Here is a 12,181-nt window from a genome sequence, read left to right as displayed (position 1 = left end):
ACCTTCGAGTAAGAGGGTCTTAGTTTTTGTCTTGCTGTTCTTTTTCTGTTGTTTTTTCCTTGTTGGGGTCCTTGAACCCTCGTTGCTTCACCAAAAAAAAATATATATATATACTCTAGTATTAAATGTATTAACTCTAAAATAGTTATTAATTAGTTTTAGTAATTTAATTTTTTCAATAAATCAAACATATATACTCAATGTGACCATAAATAACCTAGTAATACTTAGACCTACCAACAATTTTTTATATATTGTTTTACTGTCAAGTAAGAACATATCAAAATCAGCTCAAAATAAATAATAAATTATTAGAGAATTCTAATGCACAAAATTCTCTAATAAACAATAAATAATTTAAACTCATCACTAAAAAATAACTCAACACTTTTTTTTGATACCTGCAAAACATATACCTGAAATAATATTATATCAATGTTAGTATACAGTTTTATAATTATCGACCATATTTACTATACGTGACTCCTTCTTAAAAGTTATTCTACATACATGTGTAGTCGAAAGATAAATTACTGGACTTTATTTTATTTTTTTTAAATTACTATAATTATGCATTATTCATTAAATGCTACTTGTAATATAATTGTAATATTTTAATATAATTATAATAAAGATATTTTTCTAAAATAAATTTAGAAGAGAGAATAGTGCTTTCATTTTGGAGGGAAAATGAATTTATGAGGAATTGACACTTCACTTTTATTAGTTGATAATGTATTAAATATTGATTTTATATAATTATAATAAAGATATTTTTCTAAATTAGTATAATCATGCATTATTCGTTAAATGTTAATTGTAATATAATTATATTAAAGATATTTTTCTAAAATAAATTTAGAAGAGAAAATAGTGATTTCGTTTTAGAGGAAAAATGAATTCATGAGAAATTGACACCTCACTTTTATTAGTTGGAGGAAAAATCTAGTTTTAGTATATTTCTCGTTATTATATATTTTTCTCTAATCATATATCCACTACTGTTTTCTTTCCTTCGTTTTAGTATTTTGAATATGGGTTTAACTTGTCGTAGTTCTCACATCTCAGTCATTCTATTAGATGTAGTTGATAACTATTGAAATTCTTTGATTAACATAGGAGAAAAATATATTATTATATGATAGAATTAATAGGGTAATTCACGTTATTAAATCAAACTCTATCTAATATTACATAAATCACCCAAAATGAATAACGTTACTTGAATCACCCAGAACAGATTTCTATATAAATCAAAACAGATAGGCTAGATTTATGTTTGTACATAAATCGAAACAGCCATGTTCCAATTATATGTGCTCCTAGTAAATCTAATGAGGCTGTTTCGATTTATATGTAAATGAAATGTTACATAGTAAATATAATCGAATCGTTTCGATTTATGCATGCAACCGTATGTGTAGTAAATCTACACCCACTGATTCGATTTATTTTAAATCATGTTGTTTTGATTTATTCAGGAGTTAAACGATATAAATCATGTATTTACCTAAGTCACTAGGATATTACAAATTTTTATAATACTCCTAACATATTTTAAATCATTTTTTTAAATTGTTTTGCATGGAATAAATTATTTTTTCTAGTATAACTTAAATAAATTTATTAAATAAATTTATTAAAAAAATTTGTTAAAAAATGTATTTATTCAAATTTCAAATACAATATTCTTTTACATCATTAATAATTTAAAAATTAAAACAATTATTTTATTTCATGCGAAACAATTAAAAAATTAAATTTAAATAAAATATTTTATGTAATCAATAATAATTTAAAAATTAAAAAAATTATTTTATTCCTCCCTTAGCTCGCGTGCGGCAGCTGCTCCCTCGAGCCTTCCTCTGGACTCAGCTCGACAGCAATGGCCTCCACGGCGACGGCGAGGCAAGCGCGGCGTTCTTCTCCCTCTTCGGTTAGACGGCGGCATGATGATGTCGCCCAGTACGTCGGCGCGAGCCTTCCGCTCCTCCTCCCTTATTCTACGGCTTAGTCTCCCTTTCCCTTTTGCTTCTGCTTCTTCGTTCATGAAAGGAAAGGAAACCGTATGGGTGTGATGGCTGCGCAGCAAAACAGTGAAGAAGGGGGTTGGGGCTGCGCAGCATTGAAGAGAAGGAATGGAGGGGGAAGGGTATGTCAATTAAGGTAATAGGGTTAATTTTGTAATTTCAAATAAAAGTAAGGATAGTATAGTAATTGAAACCCAAATTAAATCTAACACTAATTATATATAGAAGATACTATTTGTTCATAAATTTTAGAGGTAATGACCAATTCGGTACCCGAAAGATTCAAACACTGACATTTTGGTACCTAACTATTGTTATTGACAAAAAGGTACCTGAATGATTAAAAATTTTGCCAAGTGCGTCCACGTGCTTGCCAGAACATAGCTCCGGTGAGTACGATGCCTACGTGGACGCCGGTTTTTGCTGACAAGATTAATTTTATATTAGATGGAATTTGTAATTAAAAGTATGCTTATCCTACCTGGAAATTAAGTTAACCTAATTGAAAATTGGTTTTGCCCCAATTTAATTTTGCCCTAAAACCCAATTTTGCTCTCTTCGCTCACTCGTAGAGCACGATTCCAATCTGGAAGATGCAAGCAGCTAGGGCTCGTGGAAAAGGTGGAACCGTGAGAAAGCACTCATCCATTCAAGCCATCGACGTTGATGGTGGTTCAGGTGTTGGTAGTAAAATCTACGATGGGTGTTGCTTTTGTCCCCTCCCGGTGGTTCCGTTGAAGTCGAAGACAAGTAGCAACCCTGATAGATGGTTTCTACGTTGCCCTATGTGGAAGGTAAGCTTAAAATGTTGATGTATAGTTTGACGAAATGATGCAATCTTCTTGGGTTTGTTTTCTCCACTTTTTCAGATTTAGTTTTCGATCGAACTCTGATTCATGAAATTTTTGTGCCATGTTAGAACACACAAAGACGTTGTGGGTATTTTCAATTGTTGGATGAAATAGAAGAGCAATGTGTGGAAGGAGAAGTTTCTTCGGAGAATAGCAACATGATGGGCATAGCAGACCCAAAGAAGAAAAGCAGAATCAACCAGGAGGGTAGTGATGGCCGGAAAAGGGATAGGATGATGATGGTACTTTCTGTGGTGAATGACATGAAGGAGTAGCTGAAGAGGGTTGAGTTGTTGTTGATTGTTATCTGTATATTGTTTGGGTTAAATCTGGTTTTGAGTCTGCTTTGTTTGGCTAAGTAGGAAGACAATGGTTAAATTTAAGAATTTAATAAGAAAATTTTGTTTCTTTGTAATGTTCTCCTAATTGTAATTGAGATGAATTAATGGATGCCTTGTTATTAGTATTCTGTGACTGAGTTATTGTTGCTGAATTGTGAGTAAGCTATACATAAGATAGGTAAGCCATTAATGAAAAAATTGCATAAACAGAAGCTGTATAAAACACCTTTTTCATAGCATAAAATCATAATCCATAAGTATCAAGAGTAACATACCTCAGACCCAAAATAACACAAGACAGCCCCAAAAAAACCTAACATGACATAATGACACTTATGTTCATAACAAGTACTACTAAATCAGGTCTAACATTGAACTAAAAACTCAACATGCCATAATGGCATTTAGGTGCATAGTATCTACATCAGGTCCAACATGGAACTAATAACAAAATGAAAACCCAAGAAAGTAAGGTCACTTCTTGTTGCTTGCTGAAGGCTTTGATGCTTTTGGTCCAGATTGCTTTTTCTTCTTCAAGGATGGGGTGGGCATGAAGCCTGTGAACCTGCTCTGTGTGGCTGGGCTCGCTGCTGCCATGATTTTTCTAGTCACACTTGGTGGCCTAGATGTGGCTGAATGTTGGGCTTGAAGAGTGGGCCTAACCAAAGGACCTTGTGGCATTGACCCAGGCCCACTACTTGGTCCTGCAGTATTGGTTGGTGTGGCTGGGATCTGAGATTTAGACCCAGCAGCATGCCTAACAACCCTAGGTTGAGCAGGGTGTGGTGGTGTAGCTGCAACATTTTGTGTGAGAGTGAAAAGTGTTGTTGAGTTTGGTGTTGTTCCTCTTCGAGTGGTCCTGCCCCTGCCTCTTGTTGGTGGTATTGGTGGTGTTGGTGCTATTGGCCTTCTTGTCACTGGAGGTGCTGGTTCTGAGCTGGTTGCTGGTGTAGTGGCTGCATTAGGGGGTGCAGCAGTTGTTGGAGTAGACATCAGGGTCAGTGTTCTGTATCAGTAGGGTGATTAGTTTAAAAAAAAAAAGGGCTTTCTCAATTCCAGGTGCAACATTTTGGAAAGAATAAGGTTTGATAAAATACAATTGTTTACCTCATCAGGCTGACTTTCTGGGTGGTTTTGAGTGAGGTTTTCCTCATCTGCAATATGTGTAGCATGTGCAGCCTCCATGGTCTCCTCCCAGTTAGCTTCTTGCTCTCTAGCTTCATCCTCATCAATTCCTTCTTCTTGAGCTGCTGCTCTAGTTGATCTATCAGGGCAAGTTCTACTATTATGTCCAACCTTGCAGACAGGCAATGAATAACTTAAATAAGTATTCAACAAGTTTATGTATGATTGAATGACATTATGTAAGTAGATAGGAGAGAATAAATTAATTTGACTTACTCTCTTGCAGGTTTGACATGTTATCTGGCCATATCTTCTCTTGGCATTGTATTGGCTCCCAGAATTTTGCTCGCTGCTGTTCTTTTTCCTTTTCTTTGAAGGTCTGCCAATAGGCCTCTTGTATGGAGGAGGCAGACAAGGCAACCCTTCATGGTGCTCCCAATACTCTTGACTTGGTATGCTATTAATGTGAAACTGGTAAGTCCTGTTGTATGCCTCAATGGTGAGCTTGTGATGGACATAGTCTTCAGGCTTCTCATTCTTCCTCTGTATTGCTGCAATACCATGACAACATGGTAGTCCAGTCAGCTGCCATTTTCTGCAGGAACATGTCCTCTCTCTTGTGTTCACCCTCACTCTATGTTGCCACTTTCTGACTTTAAATTCGTTGTGCTCATCATCACCACACCATTGTGCCTCCCAGTAGTTAGCTTGTTTTTTCTCCTTCTCTAATCTACTCACTTGTATAGGGGTTATTTGGCCAGTGTAAGCCATCAGTGCGTCCTTGTGAGTTGTCATCGTCTCATGATATAGAACCTAAGCTCCTCAAGCATTGTCAATATGCTTTTGCCCCGCAGACCCACAATGGTTGAATTAAAGGATTCACAGTTGTTGCTAGTCAAACTATCTACCTTTGGTCATTCAGAAAACCTGCTTCACGACCACTGTTCTTGCTCAAATTTGTCCAAATACTCTCACACCTGTTTACTGATCCGTTTCACATTAGCCATTGCATCCTTGAACTCTTGATCAATAGTTGCTTTTGCACATTGCCAGAATGTTCCCTTAAGTTCCTTATCCTTCCATCGTTTGTTCAGGTTTCTCCACATATGCATACAACAAAATCTATGTTTCACACCTGGCATCACATCCTGTAATGCTGGTATCAATCCCTGCATTCATAGGTAAATTCAGCAGTTAACATTAATACATTTAAGTTACTCAAGTAAGAATATCAGAGAACCAATGATAAGATACAGTGCATATTACCTTCTTTCTTGTGATAAACCACTGGGTGGTGGTCTTGGATGCCTCTTTTTCACCCTCTTAACAACCACCTCTGGAGCTGCAGGTTGTTCAGTCTCTTTATCCTCATTCCCGTGATTCACATCATCATTCATAACACCACCCTCACATTTATCCGACTCGTTAACATCAACAGCCTTCTCAATCACAACTTCATTCAAAGTCTCTTTCACAATAACTGTCAAAGCCTTATTCAACTGATTAACCTCGCCAGTTTCTTCATTCACAACTTCAGTTTTCCTCTCATTACCAGGTGGATTGACCTCAACCACACTCTCACTGCTATCATCAGACACCACATCGTCATCAATGATTTCAGGGTTGGCATCAATGGGGTGATTAAAATAGAGATAGACAGTGTTGTCATTTTTAATTGCACTTTCACACATCCTCATCACTTCAGCATCTGTCCTAAGCACTCTAAGACCCTGACCTAATTCGAAACCAGGTTCTAGCCAATACGCCTCATTATATCCAGGGTAACACAGGTCTAAAAACAACCCCTCAACAAAAAATAAATTACATGTCTCCACATTCACCCTGTGTATCTCAATTACTAAACCCCCTTCGTATATCACATTCCCATCTCTAACCTTTTTCAAGCAACCCATGTGATGATACACAAACGTAACTACACGATCCATCTAAGAAATAGTAGAGAGAAGATACAATGAACAAAGAACTTAAACCAGAACTTAAACAAAGAACATGAAGCAGAACGCACCTCTTCGTAGGGTTGCTCCTTGCGAAGAATGGTGATCCAACGATGCCACTTGAGAACCGTTACCCTTGATTCGACAATGTCTCTCGCCTTATATCGTTCTTCTTCACGCCAAGCTTCCAGAGCAACGTCTCTCTCTCTCTACGTGACCTTTGAGTTTCGCTAATAGTGACACACTAACCACAGTAACTCAGTAACTAGTAACAACACTTGCTAATTGGGTTTTAGGACAAAATTAAATTAGGGCAAAACCAATTTTCAATTAGGTTAACTTAATTTTCAGGTAGGATAAGCATACTTTTAATTACAAATTCCATCTAATATAAAACTAATCTTGTCAGCAAAAATCGGCGTCCACGTAGGCATCGTACTCACCGGAGCTATGTTCCGGCAAGCACATGGACACGCTTGGCAAAATTTTTAATCATTCAGGTACCTTTTTGTCAATAAGAATAGTTAGGTACCAAAATGTCAGCGTTTGAATCTTTCGGGTACCGAATTGGTCATTACCTCTAAATTTTATAAATTATTTTCAATAAAATGTCCAAATCAAATAATTAAAAATGATATAATTAAATCTTTTATTTTCCCAAAACAATAGTGTCAATATTTTAAAGTATTAATTATTTAGTTCAAATCATATAAAAATCCTTATTATCTCACAACTACCAACTTTAAAATTTACATATATAAAATAATTCAATAATTATAAAATTAGATAAAATCTTAATTTAAATAGCCCAAACTCATTATTTTTGAATTTCTAGAACTTATTTTTGGATTTCTAGAACTTTAAGTTGTAAATAGAAAAATAATCCATAATTATAGAGTTTGAATGAAAACTTTAATTTATTTCAAATTCAATTAATCAAAACTACCTTTAATTACCTTCAATAAGATAATTTATGAAATTAAAACTGTAAATAATTATATAGTTTAAGATTAATTCAAAATAGGACTTTCAAAAGTCTTGGGTCTTACACTTAAAATATAAGATATTTTATTTTGGTAGGCAGCAATTAAGATGCTAGTAAGTTATGTCTTCTGTTCTCTTCATTATAAAGTTAAAATGTTAAATCATGAAAATTTTATGTACTATAATTATGTTTATTTACAAATGCTTTTGTCAATGTATATTCTATCCGGCATAAGGACTGAGTCCACAATTCAAGTCTGCAGTAGCTCAACAAATATATGTTAACTCTCCAGCTTGATAACCATGTTGCAGAATGTCAAACAATCCAACAACAATCAGCTTTCAAAAAACTGTTATATATTTGACAAAAATGTGTAATATAATTTTCATTTTGGTGAACATAGGTGGAATAAGCATTATGCCATTATATCTTTCATCTAGCATCATAAAACAACAGGAAAATCCAAATTTCACATGAAACATGTATGCTGAAGCTTATTGACATCCATATAAAAATCAACCAATCTCCCTAAGCACTTTAGCAAATTCCAAGACACCAATTCAATTCATACAAAAATTAGCTCGTGCACTTATGCTAGAGAGCTAACATATCAGTGTTTCTTAAGTCTTGAAATATATGGCTTGCTAGGTAAAAAAAAACAAAAAAACAAAAACAAAAACTTGTTCATCAAAAGAGACTGACAAATGAGATGTGGGAATGTATTCCAAACTCCAAGCACATTCATAACAGCACAAGAAGCCTGACTAATTCCAAAAGAACTTCAATTTGAGCATTATTATTATAAAGAACCCCTCAATGGCCAATGAATACAACCACAAGGGTATATTAATGCTCACATGTAAATAGCAATATCATGTGTTTAGAATGAGTCTTTGACTTTTTTCTCTCAGCCAAATCACTACTGCATTGGAGATTAAGAACTTCATAGAAATGCTTTGCACCACTTAATGTCACACACATCAAGCATATCCACATTCTTTTGCACTTAGATTGGGTGTAGAAACAATATCAAATAAATCTCCCACCTCATCTGATAGTGAAAAATGTGCATCGGCTTGATGTATGAGACAAAAAGTGCTTACAAATAACATAACTCGGCATCCAAGGTAAAAAATGGATTGTATCAAGAAGCAATGAATTGAACAAAGTACAGGAAAGACAGTGAAACTGTTAAATGTACCATTGGCAATAAAAGCACAAGGAATGTGACATTCCATTATCATTCCTTGGCCAATGAAAAATAACATCAACGGATCTGAAACAATTTCGTCATCCTCAGACACGAGAAAGGTATCAATGAACAACCAACTCGCTGTAAAGATGACTCCAAAATTTCCAGCTTGCAGAAAATTAGGAACAAAAATTATAAAATTATAAAAGAAAAAAAAAACTGAAGATATAAATGAGTCAAGAACAACATTTAGCAGCACGATTAACTTAGCAGAAAACACAAATGAAAAAGAAAAACGAATATGAAATAGCATTGTACTGTGATCATTTGGATTCCAAGGACTAAGCACTTTGCTTCAAGAGAGTGATCTGCGGCTATTCCAAACTCGATATATGAAGGTTAAGCGCGATCTAAACCCTAGGAGAAAAGGGTGTAAATTTATTCGTGTAAAAGGAGGACTCGCTGATTCAATTTTCCACAAATCGGATTCAAGTTTTGAACCAGTTAAAACAAACCGAACCAATTCAAACCGATTGGATTCGGCATGGTTCAGTTTCAGTTTCAGGTTCTCAACGTCGCTTACCACCGGATCGGGGTCTGGGTTCATGGATTTCCTTGGCAGGGCTAATTGGCCCTGCAGAGCATGGGCAATAATTGAAGATATCCAGATGCTTTTGGTCTAAAGGGGACTCCCAGGAATGGAGTGAGGGGTGTACATGGGTCGGGTGAAATGGAGTTTACCCTAACCCAAACCCGGCCCTAAATATGTATCGGACGTATTTTACAGACCCTAACCTTGCCTTAAACCCGATGAAACCTAAACACTTTTGGACCACAATTATACTGGGTAAAAACCGTGCTTTTACTAATAATTTGTTACAAAGAAGTTGCTAGCCAAAGTTGAACTTGAATCTCTCCATGAATCACAATTCCAGATGCTAGGAGACAAAATGTAAACACTAATGCTAGTCATATCAATCCCAAAACTTATTGAATTCTCTAGGCCTTTCTTTCTCTCACTCATCTCAACCTTTTCCTAACCTTTATGTGAACAAACTTGAGGATGAACCAGGAAGGAACAAAGAATCTATAATAATATATATGTCTACATGTATCTGTGAATTAGCTGCGTAACTGTGTCAACTTACAAGACCAGCAGAATCACTTTATCAGCACAGAAAGTGAACCTTCTCTTTTTCTTTTCCATCATTGCATTTACCATCTTTGAGACTTTCTGTCTCTAACTTCATTCTCCCATGCTGCCCTTGAATTCATCAATAGCAATGCACAAACATTAGAAGAACACAGTGCTGGTAAAAAAGAAAATCTAAGATGGTATTCAGCAACAAATCACCAATAATTAAGCATTGACATATTTTAATTAAAATCAGAACAAATCAACAATAATCAAAACATGTTTTAATTAGGATCAAAACAAATCAGAACCAAATAAGGATAACAAAGCAACAATAATCAGTCACCAAAAAAAAAAGCAACAATAATCAGAACATATTTTAATAAATTCAGAACAAATCAGACCCAAACATGGAGAACAAATCACCATTATATGTAATTAAAATCAAAACAGATCAGAACCAAACAAAGAGAACAAATCAACAATAATCAGAAGTTCAGAACAACAAATCAACCTTATAAATTATAATAATAAGTTCTGAACAAATCTAGCATTATAAATTATAATAACAAAGCTCAGCCCTTAATCCTAGTTTAGAAAAAAAAAAAAAAAAGGTTCAGAAGCATTACCAGAACCAGCGCCAAGAAGAAGAAGAGCGGCTGAGCAGGGGCTTGTGACCTTCCTCACCAAAAGAGCACCGGCGCCGAGGAGAAGAAGATGAGCAGCGCCGAAAAGAAAGGAACAGGGGAAGAAGAGGAGGAGAAGCGCCGAGGAGAAGAGGAGCAGGAGCAGAGCAGTGACCTTCACACTTCGCGGCCGCTGTTGGTGGCGTCGTGACTAAGGTTCTCCGGCGAGCAGTGCGGCGCAGAGAAGCCGTGCAGCGCGGAAGCAGAACAGCTGGTTCCGAGAAGCAGTCCAGCAGAAGCAGAGCAGCGCCTGTTCCGAGGAAAAACACAGTGAGGCCAGTGACGGTGGCCGGTGGGTGATTCGAACTCTTACTGGGCCAGGTCGAGTGATTCGAACTCTGGCACAGATCCGGTTGAATTATTCTCTCAATTGACATTTTTTCGGGATCAGTCTCAGGCCACTTCTGAACCAGTTCAAGATCTGCAAAAGCATTTCGAGCCCAAACCAAATATTTGGACCGGACCGGATCGTATACATCCCTCAGTCTCATTCACAGCAACGGCGGCCAGGGGGCTCGTGACTGAGGCAATATCATTTTAGGACATAAGGAATTTTTAATAAGTACTACAGTTTTGTTGCTTTGTTGGGCCTCTATCCATTTCATACTTTCCTTTGGGCCTTAATTAACCCTTGTTTCATGCTCAAGTTTCATGAGCCGGTTTTCCAAGTAACTTGAGGGTTATTAGCATTGCTCTTAACCATAAGGTCCTTGGATCGAAACTGGCACACAGAGGAAGCAAAAAAAAAAAAATGCTCAAGTTTCATGAGAAAGATGGAAGTATGGAACACAATTTTTTTTTTTGTTTGAAAAAAATTCATGAAGAAACACTTTCCCTGTAGGGTTATTAGTTTGTGTTTATTAAGCGTATATTAGTAACAAAAGTTTTTTAATTTTATTTACTTTACATAGAAAATGAAATAGTAAAAATTTAAATTATATATTTTTTCTAAAAAAAAAAAATTAATTATTGATAATATTAACATCTATTCTAAAGGTATATATTAAAATTATTATCGATAGAAGTATTGCAAATTTTTACTTTAATAAATACATATTAAATATATTAAAAACTTATATTTTATGTAAATTTTTATAAGCTAGGTACCATATATGATTCTATGAATGTGCCTTTGATGGATGCATATTCCAATTTCTAAGACTAAGTGCGCCTCATTAGCTAATGGGAAAAGAATGAAGAAGCAGCATAAGTTGCCTCTAAAAATGAAATTACTACTTTGTACACTCTCATTTTTCGACCAAGCAAAATTCATTATCATTGCACTTTATTTTAGCAAAAAAACAAAGATGAGTTGTCGTTAATTAAGTTGACTTAGCTTGTTTATAGTAGTTGATAGTGAAATTGTAAGAAAACCATAGCGGGCCACCTCAAACAAACAAGTAGTATATATATATATATTGCTTGGAATATTCCTAAACAAGTTATAGAAAATAACGAGAAAAATCTCATAATAATATGCTGCTTCTACTATAATGTATAATAGGTTCAAGAACAACTTCGCTAGCACAATCTCAAAAGATATAACATAAGAGGCAAAGAAACTACACACTAAATCTTAATAATAATAATAATTCAGCCAATGAAATTGCTGGTAAAGACTGATTATGCGACTAATAAAAATGCTATTTAATATTTATATATCAAAATTAATTATTAAAATTAGTTATTAATATATTTATATATAAATATATATATTTTATATTAATAATTAATTTTACTATATATATATAACATAATTGACTAAAGTTACATGTAATGGTACCTATACCTGCAATTACATTTATTGACCAAAAATTTGGTTATCACATCAAAAATTGTTAGTGACATAACACAATTTTTATCTGCAATTTAAGAAATTGT

At 34.9% G+C, this 12,181-nt stretch overlaps 1 protein-coding gene across 11 annotated transcripts; it reads right to left on the bottom strand.

Annotated features, from left to right (window-relative positions):
- Positions 1-3,436: 3,436 nt before the first annotated feature.
- LOC112782603 (uncharacterized) lies at positions 3,437-10,834 on the bottom strand. Of its 11 annotated transcripts, none has more exons than XM_072230773.1 (7): positions 10,244-10,807; positions 9,628-9,743; positions 6,374-6,546; positions 5,614-6,293; positions 4,624-5,516; positions 4,330-4,518; positions 3,437-4,228 (listed from the first exon to the last, which is right to left on the bottom strand). In XM_072230773.1, exons 5-7 carry the CDS (start codon positions 5,140-5,142, stop codon positions 4,184-4,186), a joined length of 753 nt encoding a protein of 250 aa, XP_072086874.1. In that variant the 5' UTR covers positions 5,143-5,516; positions 5,614-6,293; positions 6,374-6,546; positions 9,628-9,743; positions 10,244-10,807; the 3' UTR covers positions 3,437-4,183. The 11 variants fall into 7 exon arrangements, with proteins under 11 accessions (XP_072086874.1, XP_025680862.1, XP_072086875.1 ...); XM_072230774.1 differs by having other exon boundaries at positions 9,628-9,738; positions 10,244-10,628; XM_072230775.1 differs by having other exon boundaries at positions 5,614-5,928; positions 9,628-9,738; positions 10,244-10,628.
- Positions 10,835-12,181: the final 1,347 nt, after the last annotated feature.

This window comes from Arachis hypogaea, chromosome 20 (genome assembly GCF_003086295.3).
Source record: "Arachis hypogaea cultivar Tifrunner chromosome 20, arahy.Tifrunner.gnm2.J5K5, whole genome shotgun sequence".
Classification (NCBI taxonomy): domain Eukaryota; kingdom Viridiplantae; phylum Streptophyta; class Magnoliopsida; order Fabales; family Fabaceae; genus Arachis; species Arachis hypogaea.
This window is presented reverse-complemented; position numbering and strand designations above follow the sequence as displayed.